A 19,179-nucleotide genomic window follows, 5' to 3' on the forward strand; every position below is an offset into this window, starting at 1 on the left:
ACATTGAATTCTGTTATCAATTTGTAGTATATCTTTGGTAAAGTGTTACCTTTGTATTTCTGTGCATTGACAAGTAACAGCAAATTGTTTTTTCTAGGAAGTATACAGGAATTCCATGCCTGCCTCCAGCTTTCAGCAGCAGAAGTTACGGGTTTGTGAAGTGTGCTCGGCTTATCTTGGTCTTCATGACAATGACCGACGACTTGCTGACCACTTTGGAGGGAAACTGCATTTAGGATTTATTGAAATAAGAGAGAAGCTTGAGGAACTCAGGGTAAATCATTCTGAGATTTTTGTGTGTGTGTATGTGTGTGCTCCGAATTAATTATTTGCCAGGCAACCTTAATGGAATATTTCTTTCTGGGCATGTGAATTTTTTTCATATCACTTTAAAATTTGGGATTTCATTAGTCTACAGAACACTAAACATTCTAATTTAATATCAGGTATCTGGATAATTTGATAAGATGACCTCTTTTGCACTGAGATATATTAAAACACATGTTCAAAGTAATGCATCTTGGGAACAAAGAGTGCGATTCTGCTTGTAAAATGGAGAACTGTATTTTGAACGACAGTGGTGTTGAAACATATTTAGCAGTCGTAGGAGGTAGCCAGATAAACTTTACTTTTGGCCAGTTGATTAGCTAAAAGTAATAATGAGACTCTTGAAAACAGAAGAACATGTAGTGGGCCTAAGTGAGCGATACTTATTTAATTAGGATAAAATGTTAATAGGGCTGGTGTTGAAATCCTCATTTTTTTTTTGGTACCAATACGTAAGGAGGATGATAACACCTGGCAAAGTTTTCAAAAAAGATCTAGAGAAATGCTTGAAGCTCTAACAGCTTGCTGTATGGTGAAGACTAAAATTCAATTTGTTCATTTTATCCAGACAAAGATTAGGAGGTGACTTTCATTCTGTAGGTACCAAGAACTAAAGATTCCTTTTTTTAAGTAATTTTTGAAGGCTTTTAAGCTTAACTGACAAGAGATGAAATAAGTAAGTTCCAACAACTCAAGGCTGTAGCTATCCAAAGTCAGAATACAAAAAGATACATCTCTTGAAGTCAGGCTTGCTATTAAAGTAATTGTTACAGGGAGGTTGCATGTTCTCTATAGCTTGAAGATTTTAAATCCAGTTGGAATATTATCGTAAATAACACTATCTTGACCAGAAATCGTGTGCTGAAAGAAAGACTTAATGGAATTATATTCTAGATTTTTGGTATTCAAGGGGATGGATTTGGATGCTGATGCCATTTATGATCTTAATATGCAAATTATGGAGTTCAAGGCTCAATTAAGCATTTAACTGTAGAAATCACTGAAGACAATAGCTAAACGAGTTGAAGCCCTAAAAGCAGAAAATGCCACTACTGAGTTTGAGTAAATTGGTTTGGTTTATATTTCATAATATTCCAGCTGTCTTGCATGGATACTGTGACTTACCTTTTGGAAAGCCCAACTCTTTCCGTTGACTATATTGGCAATTCAGGCACCTAAATATAGCTGCTGTAACTTAAACCTTAGATGCCGAGAGTAGATCATGTGTGCTTCCTCTCATCCCTCCATGAAATTATGCAAAGAGTCACTTGAACAAGAAACCTTGCTTGTAGTTAAATTACTGATATTGTACAAGGAAGTATAGATATAATTTGACATAAAGGGTTGAAATAACTGATTACTTACACCATTCGGAAAAAAAAATGCATGGATAATTATTTCACATTCCCAAAGCATCAATAAAATAATCTTTTGAAGTACTTCGCTAACAAAAAAAGAAAACAATAACTATCCCCTCCTTCCTCAGAGCTCTCCTCAGAGATCTAATCAAGATGCTGCTGGGGCAATTCCACATCTCAGAAGAAGGTCTTTACAAAGAGTTGAATTTCTTGCATCATGTCCAGAAGGTGGCGAGACTTGGGTTTGGCCAGATCTCCAGTTGTGAGTTCCACATCTGAGGGCCCTCTACTGAGCGTGCCTTGTCCCCAGTAGTAGTGAGTTCAACCTGGGGGCTATCAGCTGAAGCATCCTCTCTGATTATATGTCTCATATTCACAATACAGAAACAAGTAGCCTCAAAACTAGGTATCAGCCCAACCAAGTCCTTTAAGACTAAGGATTTCTTTATGTCACGGTGTAGCTGAAGGAGTTAATAAAACAATTAACTCTCCAGTTCTGATTCCTTTCTGCCTTTCCCCAGTGGCCAAAATGTGATAGGATTGGCATGGAAACTCTCACATTAAAGGCATGACTTGCTGCTCTGAATTTCCCTTCGTGGAAAACTTGATATAACTCTACATATTTCAGGTCTTCGTGTAACACCCATCTATTTGCTGCAGCTCTTCTGCAATAACTTCTGTTTCTTGGAGAAAAAAAAATATATATATACTGAGGAAGAGAGAGGGAACAATATACACAAGGGAAAGGGAATATACATGAGGGAAAGAACTGAATATTAACTGTCTAGATTATTTTTGTAGCACCTTCATCTGAAAAACTTTGAAATGTAACTTAATGAATATATTCCTTTGCTTTTAGAGGATTGTGGCTGATAAACAGGAGAAACGAAATCAGGAACGTCTGAAACGTAGAGAGGAGAGGGAAAGAGAAGAAAGGGAGAAACTAAGGAGGTAGGGATCTGTTTTAATCGCATATACATAATGACCTATTTAAGTTTAATGGGAAAACTATGATGTAGTTCACACACATTTTTAAATTTGCAGAATCACAATAGTCTGCATTCCTTGGAAACTTAGAAGGATTGAGAGTGAATTTTAAGTCTGACTCTTAAAACCTGAATTGTTTTCATAGAGAGCCTTTTTAAAAACTACAGATAGAAATGTCTCTACATATTTGAAAAAATGGCCTTTAAATGAGATAATTTTCAGGTGTATACCTTGTTTTGAGACCTGACAGATGTCAGCTTACACAAATGTGAATTTCTAACATCTGTTAGATGTTAGACATTTTCTTTATAGATGTTAGAAATTTTCCTTATTGGAAGTAGTTGAATGTATGACTGAGGAAAGTAATTCTCCGTTCTTCTATGAAATAGTTGCTTCCAGGCCTTGTGGGGCTAGAGTGGCATGGAATCTGAACTGCAGTCCTCTTGACATGTCAGCATCAGAGGTTAACAATGTAAACTTTGAAATCTTTTGTAGTCTGATAATACATGCCTGACAAGAAATAAGGGAGTACTGACTTGAACTGTAGCTTTTTCTGTGGGAGGGGTGGGAAAAAAAAGCAGATTAGATATTCTTTTGGGTTTAGTAGCATGGTGGGCTCAAAAATAAATAAAAAAACAACACACAAAACAGTTGTCAGAGGGATGTGTTTCCTGGTAAATGTTACAAAGATGCTCACATCAAATAAAAGGCCTTTAAATAATTGCTAGTAAAATAAGAAATACAATAACAGGTCAACTAGTTTGCTTTACTGTTACTAAGTTGTACTTTATTTCATAGTAAGATTCTGTAAGAAAAATTGATTTACTATTTTCCATTTATTTCAGGTCCAGATCCCACAGCAAGCATACCAAAAGGTATATAAATCTGCAGACAAGGAATACCATCTGTGAAGCCAGCCTTTCACGAGCTGGAACACTATAAGTTTGTCTAGCACTATTAGTTTAAGATGTCCATCTTTACAGACAAAGCATTCTGTTACATAGTCATCTCTCTGTGTGTTTATACAGTATTTATCACGATGCTACTGAGTTTATACGTGTATGTCTGTTTTGTGGCTACTACAATGCAATTTTGTCCCAAATAATGCTTACAACATAGAGAATTGCTCTTTGTTCAAAAGTGAAGCTTGTGGTTAATACCTCTTGGTGAAAACCCATGTTTTTAAAATCCTAAGCACCAGGTTAACTCTCAACAGATGACCCATCAATAGTATGAGTTTTCTTCCTAACCTACACAGTTAGGTCATCAGTGAGGTATTATTGCAAAGTGATGGGGGGGGGGGGGGGGGGGGGGGAGAAAGAAAATAAGGAATTTGTATGGTGTTTAGAACGTTCCAGACTAGTTTTATTGTAGTAGCTATGGGGGGGGATATACTCTGCTTTCTCAGAACATCATAATACATAGTTTCTGGAAGATGCTCGCTATCACTGCATCATGAAGTTCTACAACTTTGCCTGATGAAGACAAGATTTTTAAAATTTTAAAAAGTAGATTTTTTTCCATATTTTTAATTCCTTTCAGAAGCCCGAATTGGCTGTGCTGTAACCTTGCACGCAGTCATAAATTAACTGTAAAATTGTCTGCATTAGTCACAAAGAAGTTTAGGATTTCTAATGTTTGCCTGTGATAGGACAATGCAATAGCTCTGAACACTGCAAACCATTCTCTGTACAGATTTGCTTATGCATAGAGTGCATAATATTCAAAGTACACTGATAGAGTAGCTAGGTGAATGCAGTGTGTGGTTTAAGTCCTTTCTGTTCCTAGATCTAGGTCCCGAGATCGCCGCAGACATCGGTCTCGCTCAGCCTCCCGGGAACGAAAGAGAAGAACTCGCTCCAAATCCCGTGAGAAACGCCATCGTCACAGGTCTCGCTCTAACAGCCGCAGCCGGAGTCGCAGCCATCATAGAAGCAGGCATAGTTCCAGGGAGAGAAGCCGAGAACGCAGCTCCAAAAAGAGGTAAATGTTGGCCTAGAATTAAATGGCTTTTCCTAGATGCATGATGAGAATTTTCACACTAAATTAAGTTTACATTTAGCACTTGGTAATTTAAACACATTTTGAAACTGTCTCAGATTTCAATTACACCTTCAGCATATGTCATGCAGGGTTTATAATTCAAATGATTTTAGGATTTAAATCATCAAGGATGGAGAAATATGTGTTGAATGTGTTCAAGAATCTCATGGGCTCTTTGCCCTAAAAATGAGCTTTTTTTTCTTCCTGGAGCAGGTATGTGACTGTAGTCCCATTGTGCTCTGTAAGAGAGCATAGAAGACAGGGTTGGTCCAAGTCTTTTGTTTCCTTCTTCTTGTTGCAGATGGACCAAAAACTTAAATGTCCAGCACTCTGGTTGATGTAATCAGTAGTGTCTGGTATTTAAAATTCTTCAGGGTGTTCTTTAGTGTCCCAAAGTCAACATTTCAGACTCGGCAATTTCCATCTTGATTGTAGTCTGTCATCACAGCTATCCTAAAAAGCCTGCCTCTTCAAGGCATTCACAATGCCAGATTAGCAAATGTTCAAACCTGTAGTTTTTCAGTCTTAAAATAGACATTCTCCTTCAAATCAACACATTTAGTAACTTAGATGAACCAATGTATAGAGCATATGCTCAAACTGCCTTTAATTCTTCGACTTTGAAGTCCAGCCTTGCAAGACTCAATTTCGGTCCTTCAAAGAAAACTACAGATTGGTTGTTCCAGGATTCTCACTGTAGTTGTTCAGACTCTCCAATATGATATGCAGAATGCAAATGATTCATTGTCTTCTGTATGTTGGCAGAGAAATATGTAAGAACAAGGAAATGGTGTGCACCAGTGGTGCTATCAATAGAACAGTAGACCTGTCAGGTTCAGCTGCCAAAGGTGAATTGAAAAAGCACAAGGTGATTTGAAGATGAAGTCAGTGTCCTTTTGCAAGATGCTATCAAAGGATAAGCCCCTCAAGCTTTGTTTTGTGTGAATGAGTTAAAAAAAATATACTTCAGGGCAAGATTTCAGCCTGATGATATTCAGTACTGGAAATATTTCTCCTGATGTCAGTTCCTGCCCTGAAGGAATGAGACACACCTGTGTTGGAAGAATCCGTGGTACAAATAAGAGTTTTGCATAACTTGAGGGAAAAAGTTGCTGTGGCGTCATTAGCAGCTCGTACCTCTTATTTCTCTGAGGTCAAGCAAAATTTTTGCTCTTAAAGTATATATACTGTGTTTTGAAGAGACTGAAGAATCCTTAGAGCTATGATCTTGCTGCACTGGGACCAGGATAGCTATTGAACTTGCAGCCAGGCTGAATACCTCCTTTTTAGAGATGTCCTTCTAGCCCTTAGAGCTAGAAGCCCTTAGAGCATTCATTCACATGAATGTGGGAGAAGTTTTTCTCTTGAATACCATACCGCTGTTGATGCTAGAAGCCAAAATAAACCTGAACTTGCAGGCTCAAATGTATTAGACTTTGTTGTCTCCTAAGAACTCTTTTTCTAGTCCAGGGAAGTACTCGTTGCCAAATACTATCTTTTAAGTTTTTTTTTTTTTTTTGAGGAATTTCTTAAAATGCTGATATGAAGTACTGTTACTCAAGCCTGTCTTCCTTAAGCTCAAAACATTCAGTTGTCCAAGGAATTCTGGCCAAGACGACTCTTGAAAATAAGACACACGCCAGCAAGTTAACTTCTTCAGGAATGAGTTGTAGCCTTTTGATTTTGAATAATCAAATAAATTCAGGTCTGGAGAACACAGTGCTTTTGCCAACTCTTGCAGAAGAGCAGTGTGACACCAGAAGCAACAGAAACACAGCTGAAAGCTGCAGCAGTGGCAGCCCATGGTGCCACTAATTCTAGGGCCTTAAGAGAAGTGTGGAGCTTTGGTTGCTATGTGGGAAGAGTTGCATTTTATGTTAACCTAAAGCCTTCAGTGTGATTTTTGGGCTTGGTTAAAGTACTATAAAATACAGTTGTTATAGGCTGCTGAATCCTGCTGTAAAAGCTATTTATATGTCTGGGTTGTTTGGTTGTTTTTTTTTTTTTTTCAGTTTTGATTGCATCCATTATGGCTTCAGCATGTAAGCATACTAGACAGTTGGACTCCTTACTGGAGAAACTCTTGGCGTGCTTCTACTGGAAGTCATTTTCCCACTTTGTTCTGTATAATAACATTATCACAGGCAAACATGTGCTGGGTATTACTGTTTGCAGCAAACCATGCAGTTCCTTCTGGTTTTCTTGTCTACCCTTCAGAAAGTATTTTCCATAGAGCCTTTCACATAAAATGAAAAGCTGCCACCTCTGAGATACTTCTTCATTCTGAAAGTAAAGGGATGTTTATTGTGTGCTATATCTGAGAAAATTCTACAAATACATAAATTTTTCTGTCAAACGTGTTTTCTTTAATCTGTATCATCATTCACCATAGGAACAGGGGGATAGATTTAAATCTCTTAATGGCTGGGATCTCATTTCAAATTTATCAATATAAGGAGCGGCCCTCCACACTCTGTGGGCACAACTGAACGTACGCTAAGTATCTGGCAATAGTAGCAAATGTGTCTAAGATAATGGGAACCCATCTGCTAATAACAGCAATGTGTCCAAGGTAATAGGAACCCTGGTCTACCTAGGCTTGAATTACTGGCTTATCAAGAGCAGGTCTAAATAAAGTCCTCCATTTCCTTGCTGTTAGCTGGAAGTTCCAAATAACTAAACCGAATCATCTTTCATTTCATTAGAAACAAAATATGTAATTTGTGCTTCTTGATTTGGAATGCAAAAGTGAGTATTTGCAGTTAGATGTTGAGATGCATACTCTGATATGATCAATCGTGACAGCAGACCTAAATGTGGGTAAATTGAGAGATGGTTGTGTCAGCATGCTTGAGCCCACTTGCAAGAATTCATGTGACAAGGGCTAATGTACTCCCATACAGACATTGTAGGGACAAATAGAGTACCTGAAGTCATAAGATGGGGCTTCATTTCACCTGGCTTTAGATGACTAGATCAAATGTAAATCTCACGAGTGTCATTACAGACTCATCTGACATAATTTTGTGTCTATTTTAAGATGAGACAAATCATGCCTTAAAGTGTCTGTTTCATCTGCTGACTGTTAAGGAAATCTGGCTGATTAGCTTAGATGTCTACACTGCAGACATTTAAAGCTGAGTGGGATAGAACCCACTCTTAGCATTTAGACGAACTTTTTTTTTTTAATATCCTTCAGATCCTGGTTGATAACAGGATATTCTAGCCCCATGCTAATTCTCTGCTGTGGTAGAGAAGTGCAGACTTCATTTTCTTTTTTTTTTTTTCTTTTTCTTTTGAGGAGAAAGCTGGTGGGGGGAGCACAGGCCCATTTATTCAAACATCTTACCCTTTGGAAGGTTTGAAACTGTAGCTACATCTTTCCCTGCTTTCCTAGATCTGACTGGCTACTCTAGGATTTTCCCAGACTGCCAAGGCTGCCCTAGGATTTTTGTCCAAGGCTACTTATGGGTTTTTTTTGTCCTCAGACCCAATGCAGGCATTCACAGATGTTGTCTTGGAACCAGTATCATATATTATAACATGATTCATAGTTGGTGAACATGACAGTATGGATGCTGCCCACATATCTGGTGAAGGGGGCGGTTTCTGCAGAAGAATCCCTTTGATCAGTTAAGAAATAATGCTTTTTGAGCATTGTAGGTAATGTAAGTCTAGTAGAGATTCTGATTCTAAAGGCTATACCTTGCCCTTGAGAAAGGCAGGAATGGTATTTTAGTTCTAAGTCTCCTGGTAGTAATACTGCTTGCTAAAGCAATTGTATAAACTTTCACATCACTATGCTGTGATTCATTAAAGCCAGTCTTCCTTCTTGTCCGCTGATTAGACTCACCTGTAGAGAGATGGGGCAGCTGGACAATTGCATCTTGCATTCCCGCCAAAATGCATTGAATGAAAAGCCAGAGCTGTGGATGGCATCAAGTCCTATCTGTCTGCCTATTCTACGATTAATTACTAGAGTTAGCCTGAGTCAGGCAGTTTGGCAGCGTTGTTACTTCTGCAGGGGACTTGCAGCACAAAATATTTGTGAAACAGCTGTACTGACTCCAGTATTAACTTCTTCTTTCGCATGTAGGTCCTCTTCTTATTTGACATGTAGCTTGTGGTCTAGGAGTAATGCCTGTGGATCTCAGTGTTTGCAAATGCTAAGTCTTGCAAAACACTACATTGTAGGGAAAGTAATCTTTCCAGCTGAGGAACTGAAATGAAAGGTCACTTCTTTGTAAGCTTATAAAAGGAAATTAGTGCAGGAGCATTTTGCAGACTTTAGTTTTGAAGCTTTGAGGTGATGACAGTAACTTTCTGTAAGTGGACCAAACAGTACAGTCTCACTGTCCAGTACACCAGATTTTTTGACTAAGAAATTAGTGGCTAGCTTTATAGCATGCTGTTAAGATTTTTCTGTGCAAGTATATATTCGATTCTTTTATGATTGCAGTACATCTTAAAATGAATATGTGATGTTTTTCAGCAACAGGCTTAGGTGCACTCTTTGAGGCAATATAGAGGAGGATGTCTAATCCATTTTTTTTCCAATACAGGCAGCTCATGCAATTTAAAACTATGTGGATTGTTTAACAGAACAGCTCTTTTCTGGCTCCATTGTAAAGGCTTTGGAGATGCCTATTATCAGAGTACAATATCTTAAAATAACACCACCCCAAAATAGCCAAACCACACAAGGGATAATTCTTCTCATAAAACCTAATTATAGCACAGATTCCAGATTTGTTTTTTATTTGTCATGTAATAGCCTCATTCCAGAATTACACGAGTTAATTTCCCCCTGCTTTTAATCAAACTCCCATTTTTAAACACATTCGTTAAGTTCGTAATTTATACGTCTGAGATAGGCTAGACATTCTTCTTAAGCTAGAGACAACAGATGAGAAATTTCAGTTAAACTTCTGTTAATGCAAGCTTGAGGGCGGAGGTTGAAAATAAGAGTGAAGCACATTGACCTTAATCTAGGCTCTGTAATAAATGTGTAGATTAAATTCTGCCTCTATCAATATTTGTCTTTTGAAATTGCAAGTAGGAAGGGGAGAGAAGTAGAATGATTTCTGATGTCTTCTCATACACTTCTATTTATATAAATCTAAAGTCGGTTGGAAAAAGAAAAAAAATAAAAATCAAAATGCTGTTTGAGAGCTACAGATCCATAACTAACTTGAATTCTCAAATTTACTGCACTTTTCAGATCCTCAAAAGAAAGATCTTCCAGAGACAAAGAACGTTCAAGAGATCGTGATAGAACATCACGTGATAAAGATAGAAGCTCAAGAGAGAGGTCACCACGAGATTTCAAAGACAAGAAACGTTCTTATGAAAGTGCTAATGGCCGATCGGAAGACCCGAGGAGCTCAGAAGAGCGTGAAGCAGGGGAGATATAACTGTCTGTATATTCACCTGATCTCTAGCTTCCTATGGAGTTGCATACTATGGTTTAGTTTCCAGTTGTTCAAAGGGACACCAGTGAGCAGTTCCAGACACTGATCCAACTAGGTTAGATGTACAGTATATAAAAGTGGTTATAACCAAGTCAGAATTAAACCCCATCAATTAATGATGCCTAAAGCTGGGTCCTGGACTTCCACCAAGTTGTAAAACTTTTCTGAAAGATTTCTCTTTATTCAGGACAACAGTTTTATGTACCAAGATGCAGATCTCAATGTTTTTAATCTCCTTTCCAATACAAGTTAGTGAACAAATTATATTGTACTACTTGCCTTGGGTGCTTTTGAACCTTTATAAATTCTCCAATTCTGCTCCAGTCAAAACAGCAGCATTGCAAGGTTGTATTTTGGGGGACTTTTTTGTTTGCTTTTTTTGTAAGAGGGTGGGTGGATGGATATTAACTTTTACTCTAAGGTTATGTTCCCAGTGATTTCTTTTGTTTGGGAACCTAGGAGTTGATTACAGGGGGAGCATTTAGACAGGAACGTGTGCTGGAGAAAGCGGAAATGTCTTTTTACAGTGCCTATTTAGACTTGGAAATTGAACAGCTGTTGCATTACATCTTTTTTTATTTCTACTTAAATTTTGAAATCAAAGCCAGTCCCATATCTGTACCATTTGATTGGTATGTGTTCAATATATTTGTTTTTTTCCATAAGGACTCTTTCTGCTTTTTCTTGTGGGGTGTAAACGGCACATCCTTAATTGTATTAAAAACAAACAAAAAACCAGCAGCAACAAACAAAAATTAAGAACAAAAAATAAAAAAATAAAAAAGGAAACCACATTGTCCAATAACTTAACAAGGATATACTGGTCTCTTAAGGTGGTTACTTAGCAGTTCAGTCATTTAAAAACTAACATTTGGTTATTAAGAGTTTTTAACATGCGCATGTGTTCTAGGAGAAGCAATCTTTCTGATTACAATCCTGACTGTCCTGAGATCTTCAAAGGCAAAAACATGTGGAATCATAACAATCATGGCACAGCCACTAACTCCTTAATGACTGCAATTTCAAAAAGCAGTATTTCATTTAGGTGCAAGCTGCCTTACCATAAAGGGGTTGCTGTCAATTCTGTCGGACTGAAAGTGCTTTGGGGCATATAAATTATTAAGATATGCCCTACCCTCACACAGAAGAATTTACAGATTGGTAAGTTCTCCTTGAGATAGCACCACTGAGTTACTTAAGGGACACTTAAGAGCAGCGTTTGTAATGACTTACTGGGATTTTCAGCAGGTTCTGCAGACTCTCCTCTGTATCTCCCTAGTCCAAGTGCCTCTGTAGGCCCGCTACTTATGGGTGTGTAATATCACTATAAATTCACTGTGTGCATTTTTCCCCAGTGTCTTTTCTGTAGCCTCTTCAGTATGGTCAGAACACATGGGTGATTATTCTAACGCAGTAGATAATTCAGCAGTATTGGGGATGGCAGTGAAAGCTAGAACAGGACCTTTACATCTCAGCAAGGATTTGTATTCAACGTAGCACATACCCTCCACTTTGAATTCACGTCATTTTAAGCTCCTAAAGAAATACTGTAATAATGATGGCTAACACTACTTAACACTTTTTTTATTTACCCATTTGAAATCCGAACATGAGCTTCCTTCCTGGGAATGCTTTATGATTTCCTGCGTGGCCCAGCTGTGTGATGAATTTGAGTTAACAGTGTTTGTCCCTCTGGTGTAAACCTGCTGTATAAGTGCTTGCTAACATATGTTGTTACACCTTTGTTAATGGAATTCTAGTGGTGTGACAAAAGTCACGGTCATTTCTAGATGCATCTTGCGTAGCAGAATTGCCAGTGAGTGGATTGCTAACTCCTTTGGAATTCCTTTCTGGAATAAAAATATTCCAGAAATACTGAGGACCTGTCTCCCCCTGCAGCCAGCAACTAGAAATTTTGTATTGGAAAAGGGGAGTGGGGTGGGAATTTGCATACTGTGACAAAACGCTGCTTAGACTTCTTACTAGCAAATTCTGGATAATATGGCATTGATTTTACAAATGGCTTTTAATTCTAATTATAAAACAGTGATTGGATTTGGGCCTTTCCTTATTTATAGGTTTTTGTGGGGTAGTGAGCTTCATAGTATCCAAGTACCACACCAATGTTAAACAGAGAAGGTAAGTCTTTACATCTGGTATCCTGATAAAATAATCTGAATTACATGTGGAAATACATGCCTCATGACTGAAATGAGGACTGGAGTGCAGTTAGGAAGAGAACTGAATTAAGGCAATTGATGGAACACACTTCTGATGCACGAGATCTGGAACACCTATCGGAAAGGGAGACTGTTTTATTAGTTGTGCCCGAGTAGGTAAGGATCTTCCACCCTTCCATCAGAACCAGGCTGCCTTAATTTCCAGAGGGTGAAGCTGAGGTGTTCATCACCTCTGTATTTCCTGCAGACAGCTGAAGAGTGGTATTGACTGACATTAGTTTCCATGGTCAAAATCATGAAAGGGATCTGGGGGAAATAAATCTCTGTCCATCTCTGCTGCGTCATGTAAGGGAAAGAGCTTTGACACCAATCAAATAGTTTGGGCTTCATTACTTGTGGTCTTTAATTTCCCAGTCTTCAGTAAACGGTTCAGCGATTGTTAAATCTGACTTCTGGTCTAGAACCAGATCATAAATACAATGGTGAGATCATTCAGAAGATCAAGCCCCACTCAGCCCCCTAACCCAGATCGAATACGTCCTACAGGCAGGGATGTACTAGCTTCACATCACACTAAGTATCGTCTGTCTGCGCTGTTCTTACGACTTCCCACACCGAGCCCGTTTGCCCAGCTTTTCTCCCTTAGGTTGCTCGTTCAGCCATTGATTCCTACGAGATTGAGAGCGCCAGCGGCGGGGTGCTAGACCCACCGGAGGTCCGTGGGGGATGCTGCTGTGCAGTCATCTGCATTGTGAGCTGTACTGCTACTACTTCTTCACTAAGAGATCTCACAGGTCTGCAGGTCCTTGAGAGGGCCTGAGTGCTGAGAGTGCTTAAGGCCATTCCTATTCAAGGAAAATATCTTCCCTCTCCTGCCAGGAGGCTTACTGCAGCCTGGGAGGGGAATGGAGCTCCTGAGGGAACCGAAGGATGCTGTAGCTGAGCATCTCTTTGAAATTTTGCTGACACAGTTATAGCTCCATGGTAATTTTTATCAGACTGCAGGTGTACAAATTGAGTGAAAACAGTAGATATTTCATTTAAGTGTTTGAAATGCAGTGAGCCTACAAGCATTACTCTTGTATCTCAGAAAGCTCTCACTCTGGATTAGCCAGGGGAGCGTAAAACAGAAACAAGTTGAGATGGTAAGCTGCTAGAGGATGGCACATGACCGAAATGAGGTTCTGTCCTGAATGTATACGAGTTGTTTTTCCTGCTGAAGCCAGAAGAACCGTACAGTAAAAGTGATGTTTCCAAGCAAAGAGGTGCTTGGCCTGGTGCAGCCGTATCGCGTTACCCACCATCAGACTCGCCAGTGAAGCTGGTGGAGGAAGCTGTTCCTATCTGTCCTCTTGCCTTCTGTCAGGTAGTGAGTCTGGGATTTATCCTCCTTGCTACAGCCCAAACCCTAACCCTGGAGCCCAGCTGTCTGTCCAATCTATTTTGCACCAGTTTGTGCCTTTGAGGCACCCTCCATCCTGCCCCAGGGGCAGCAGGAGAAAACATGTGAACCAACCCCCTAAGCCAATGCAAATGGATGATTGTGGTAACCTTAAATAGCCTTGGGGCAGGGATTATCTGTTTAGCTGAAGGCAGTATGGTAGCAACTTAAGTCTTGAGACACCTGGGGCCAAAGCAAGACAGCTAAAGGCATGGGTGGGTACATCTAAAGAACGGTTTTAGCTATGGGACCTTCAGTATCGCAACAAGGAGCACCTGCGGTGCTGGAGGTGACTCAGTGAGATGTGTGCTGCCTCCTCCGGGACTGTTACAGATTGAAGCAGATTGCAGTTGCAGTCAGTATTAAACAAAGTGTAAATGCAGAATGAGCTGCGTGCCAGAGGTGATGGCAGTGTGTAGTGTGTTGTGTAAGGGTCTGATAACCCCCCTTGTTTTACTGTTCTCCATCCCACATTTCACGTGCCACCTTCTTCAGTGTGGTTGTCCTTTGTTCAGCATACAGTAGAGGCTAGTTTCTCCTGATGCAGTAGCTTATAAAAAGTGTTAATGCGATCTTCATTCAGTCCTGTATGGTTCTTGCTCTTTGTTTTTGGCTTTGATCCCTTTTTTTCTACTTGCTTCTTAATAAATTCTTACACTGCTACTGCTCATGCAATTTTTTAATTCCTCTTGTCACTGAGGCCTGGAGATCTGACTTTCACTGCAGCCTGCAAAACTGGGAAGCAGTGGACTGCTGGGCAGAGGTTGTATCAGCAGCTGGAAATACGGGGGAAGAGAGGAAGAAATGTTTGTTTCTACCACAGGCTGTCCTCTTTATCCCCGCTTTCCCATCGGCAGGCACGTAATGGACAGTCAGCAGGCAATTAGAAAATTCTCTCATGACTTGTCTCTCCTGGCTCTGGCTTTTCACCTCCTGTTGCTGGGGTAACTGCGCTCCCAAACCGCTTCCCCAGGCCCTTGGTAGTGCTGCGCAGAGCACCGCAGGCAAGCAGCGTCCTAGGAAATGCACCAGCGGGGAGTCGGGATTAGCTAGCAACAAAGCGGGACTGGCCCTGGGTCAAAAAGGGCCTGATGGATAGAAGGAACTGCCATGGCTGTACAGCCCTTTCCCAGGCTGAAATGATCTGGTGCATGCTGAACTGTAGTATTGATGGTAATGCTCAGTTAGGAGCACAAAGGTTAGAAATCGTTCCTGGTGCTGGCTCAGAGGGGCTGCAAACTTTCACAGCACCAGCCGTCAGGCACCACCCTCATCAAAGGCCTGCTCGAGCCTCTGCATATCCATCGCTAGAAGGTGATAACTGGGTTGGGGACTTTGCATTGAACTACTGTAACTTTAGTAAGTTTAGTAACTTTAATAAGTGCTGCCATCTTCCTAAGCTCAAACTGGTTTGCAACAGAGCAACGGGAGTAAAGAACTGCTGATTTCCAACAGGCAAGGGCAACTGCTGCCTTGATGGAGGGTGGGACTGTAATCCAGGTGTCAGCTCCAATGGTTCACAGCCATTGTCTTCCTTGTCCTAAAATTCTGCCTCTTCTTGTAACCCCATGCAAGGCTCCGCTGGTGGCCCGTGCTAATGGGAAGTCTCAGTGCGATGTCAGGATGAGCCTGCTCTGCCTGACAGCCGTGGTTGTCCTTGGTGGACAGCCTGGGAAGGCTGAATGGAGATCAGCAGCACCAGCAGCATGTCCTTGATTCGTCTGCTCCCATGTGGCTGTGCAGGGGGGAGGTGAAGCACCATGTTGTTGCCTGCAAGAGAGACACCACAGCAGTGCTTCCTCCTGGGGAAATGCATCCATGGACATCAGAAGCAGAAACCTGGGCTCTCCAAGGCAAGCATACAAAATATTCTTGCAGTACAACGGGGCTGCTATTTCTACTGTCCACTGAGTAAGCAAACAATTCAGTCTAGAATGCTGCTGGCTCACACCAGGAAAACAATCACTCTTGTGTGTCTTAGGCTTGTTTGATACTGATCATGTGCAATCTGACCAGTATAGCCATCCTCTGAACTGGCTCAAACCCACTCCACTGCATAAGCCAGAAGCGCTCTGGTATGGCATATAAGGTTAACTGAGCCTCAGTGATATCCTAACTACAAATATTCATTAACTCAGTGTTAGCTTCAGCAAAGGTAAAGAAAAAAAGGCATCTTCTCTAACATCACCTTTCCCTAAAGCAGGATGTTGTAATGAAAGAAAAAAAGAGAGATTTTACAATGTTGAAAACTGAGAAGGTTAGAATAGATCTGGGGGCATTTTTTGGTTTGGTTTGCAGCAGGAGTCACATCTGTGCTTATATGAGACACCTGAGCGCCATGCCTGGTGGACGGGCATTTGAGTTCGGTGGCTATTCTGTTCTTCCAGGGACCACTGGCTCCTAGTGCTGATTCAGACCTTACGATTCACTTGTCTTATCTCAGTATGATCTTCTGTAGGCAGCAATCCTTTCTCATCATGCATCGTGCCATTATGAGCCTTGTGGTACCTTCTGTTTAACCACGAAGGTGACTTGAAAGCCTACGGGGGCTCCCCTGCTCCTCTCCGGCTCTAACAGAGGTGACCACCCTGGCACCTAGCATGGGGTAGAAACATCGCTGCTCCCAGCATGTTCCCATCTGGGCCGTACCCTCACCGCCTTCTACCCACCACTAGGTGTTTTAAACAGCAAATAGAAGCAGCCCCTACTCTTTCAGTGTAAAGCAACACCTCTGAGGGCTGTATCTATAGCTATGCCCACTACAGCAAAGGAGCTCAAGCAGCCCTTCACTTCAATCACCAATAACGTGCCTTCCAGCAAGAAGAGTGGGTGCAAGGGAGGGTTTTCCTCTGGACCCTGCTAGAAGGATTTCCTAGAAGCTTCTCCAAGTCATCTGCAAGGTCTCTGGTCCCCTCTCTGGGCAGCCCCAGGATATCTGAGACGACCTCCCCCCTCTTGCTCACCTCGCAGAGCCTCTCTACTGCCCGTGCTCCAGGCAGGGGCAGGAAGGCTGCTTGGCTCAGGCTTTCTAGCAAGAAAATTATTAGTCTTAAATGCCTCAACAGCTAGGTTAACTGCTTCTGTAAAACACTCCCTGTCATTTCAAGTTGCCTTTGTATGTTCGTAGCCCTTGTCTCAGCATGATTTGGTGATGCTGTCGCACACCACTGGACTCTTGGATTTTATCCCAACGTTGATTTGTAGTTGTACAAGGATGCCTTGCAAATGCACCTTCCTCTGGGTAAGTTTCTGCTTTGTCACCACAGTGACTGAAGTTTTTCAAGTTAAATTTCTCTCATCTCTTTGCCTGTGATCCTTTATTTATTTTCTATTCCTTGTTCTTTCCCAAAGCTGCCCCCGTTGGAAGGTCTGAGTCCACTCAACGAAGTCAATGAACTGCATTTAAGTACATATGTGTTTTTACAGTGGTTAGGTAATATTTTGAATCAGGAAAGTGTTTGCTTGTCTCTACAAGGTAAAGTTTTGCTTGTGGGGATGCTTTTTTCCTCCAGCAGCATGACTGGCAAAGCACTTGGATGTTATTACCTGAGGGGATAAACTTCCTCCATGAGCTCCCTCTCACTCCTCTTCCCCTTTCTTAGTATTTTCTATGTGTTTGCACGGTTCTGGTTTAGGTCAGACACAAAGACAACTCCACAGCGCTTTTCATACTACTCATGCTATCTCACAGATTTGTCATCTCACCCAGACCTTCCTGGTGTCCCACAGGCTGTATGAAAACCATGACACTCGGTGTGAGGGCTTTGGTCCCACTCACTGGTGGTGCTCCATGGGAAATCTCTTCCTGCTACCTTTAGGTATGATGTTTCCCTTAGGTTTCTCTTCACAGGATCAAAGTTATCCCTAAGAATGCATACAATATGTATAGCACCACGTATTTACTGGTTCAATAAGTAAAGAGTGTGTTTGGTTTGCCTCCCAAGTACGTGAATGAATGTTGCTGTTTTGCAGAGGCACAGTGAGGTCCAAGGAAAGCCAGACAGGATTGTGCAGTGAGGCTGCTGGAAAACTGGGAATGCAGCTCAGGTATCCTCAATCTCAAGATGCCACCTGATCTATGTTCTGTTGGGAAAGCTTCCTGCTGTCCTTTGAAATCTCAGATAAACAAAGAAAAAAGGGTCATGTACTTCTAAAAGACTCACATCATACAAATCTTTAAAATCTAATGTGCGTCCCGTTCGTAAATGGATTTTTTTAAAATTCCCTCTTGACTTAAGCCTGAGTTTGTTGTTTCACACGCTTTGCTTTTGTTACATCTCTCTCTCCATTGCAGAGAACACAAGAGCCTTAAACCATCGGCCAGTGTTCTCAGGCCCCTGCCAGCCCAGGGTGTCTATGGCAATGACGAGCACGTCATTACAGCTAACCATCATCATGGCAAATAGTGCTTTTAACATGCATTAAAGCAAGTAAATAAAAAGGGGAAATTATTTTAAGCTTTTCAGAGTGTTAACTTTACTTGTACTGCCTCGAAGGGATTTGAGACTATAAATATTTTTTTACAAGTCTTGTTCTTTTCTTTCAATACGTGACAATGCTGTACAGTATTGTCGTGGTTTAACCCCAGCCGGCAACTAAGCCCCACACAGCCACTCGCTCGCTCCCCCCCAGTGGGATGGGGGAGAGAATTGGAAGAGTAAAAGTGAGAAAATGCGTGGGTGGAGATAAAGACAGTTTAATAGGTAAAGCAAAATCTGCACATGCCAGCAAAGCAAAACAAGGAATTCATTCACTGCTTCCCATCGGCAGGCAGGTGTTCAGCCATCTCCAGGAAAGCAGGGCTCCATCACACATAATGGTTACTTGGGAAGACAAATGCTGTAACTCCGAATGTCTCCCCCTTCCTTCTTCTTCCCCCAACTTTATATGCTGAGCATGACGTCATATGGTGTGGGATATCCCTTTGGTCAGTTGGGGTCAGCTGTCCCAGCTGTGTCCCCTCCCAGCTTCTTGTGCACCCCCAGCCTACTCGCTGGTGGGGTGGGGTGAGAAGCAGAAAAGGCCTTGACTCTGTGCAAGCACTGCTCAGCAGTAACGAAAACATCCCTGCGTTATCAACACTGTTTTCAGCACAAATCCAAAACATAGCTCCATACTAGCTACTGTGAAGAAAATTAACTCTATCCCAGCTAAAACCAGCACAAATATGCTTCTCCTTCTCCCCAAGCAGGATAAAATACCGAATCAACTAAGGCAGCCTGCCCATCCTCACTCTCTGGCAAGAGTTCATCTTCTGGACTTTGGGATTTCATCATCCTTTGCCAAACAAATGGGATGGGTGAAGAAACTACACCTTGAATGAAGGAGAATTCTGCATTTTTAACTGGTTACAAAATTGCTGTTTCATGGTC

The 19,179-nt window shown here is 41.2% G+C and overlaps 1 protein-coding gene across 5 annotated transcripts in view; it reads left to right on the plus strand.

The window, feature by feature from the left end:
- The window catches only part of LOC104021715 (putative RNA-binding protein Luc7-like 2), a 39,392-nt gene extending 27,858 nt beyond the window's left edge, over positions 1-11,534 (plus strand). For all 5 annotated transcript variants that reach the window (XM_087764608.1, XM_087764604.1, XM_087764605.1 and 2 more), the window contains 5 exons: positions 98-274; positions 2,545-2,636; positions 3,518-3,547; positions 4,461-4,655; positions 9,937-11,534. In XM_087764608.1, the coding sequence (XP_087620734.1) occupies positions 98-274; positions 2,545-2,636; positions 3,518-3,547; positions 4,461-4,655; positions 9,937-10,129 (687 nt within the window). In that variant the 3' untranslated portion in view covers positions 10,130-11,534. The remainder of the gene's footprint in view (positions 1-97; positions 275-2,544; positions 2,637-3,517; positions 3,548-4,460; positions 4,656-9,936) is intronic.
- The last annotated feature ends 7,645 nt before the right edge of the window (positions 11,535-19,179 follow it).

Source organism: Nipponia nippon, unplaced genomic scaffold (genome assembly GCF_047370975.1).
Source record: "Nipponia nippon isolate SJK-2023a ecotype South Korea unplaced genomic scaffold, ASM4737097v1 scaffold_3, whole genome shotgun sequence".
Classification (NCBI taxonomy): Eukaryota; Metazoa; Chordata; class Aves; order Pelecaniformes; family Threskiornithidae; genus Nipponia; species Nipponia nippon.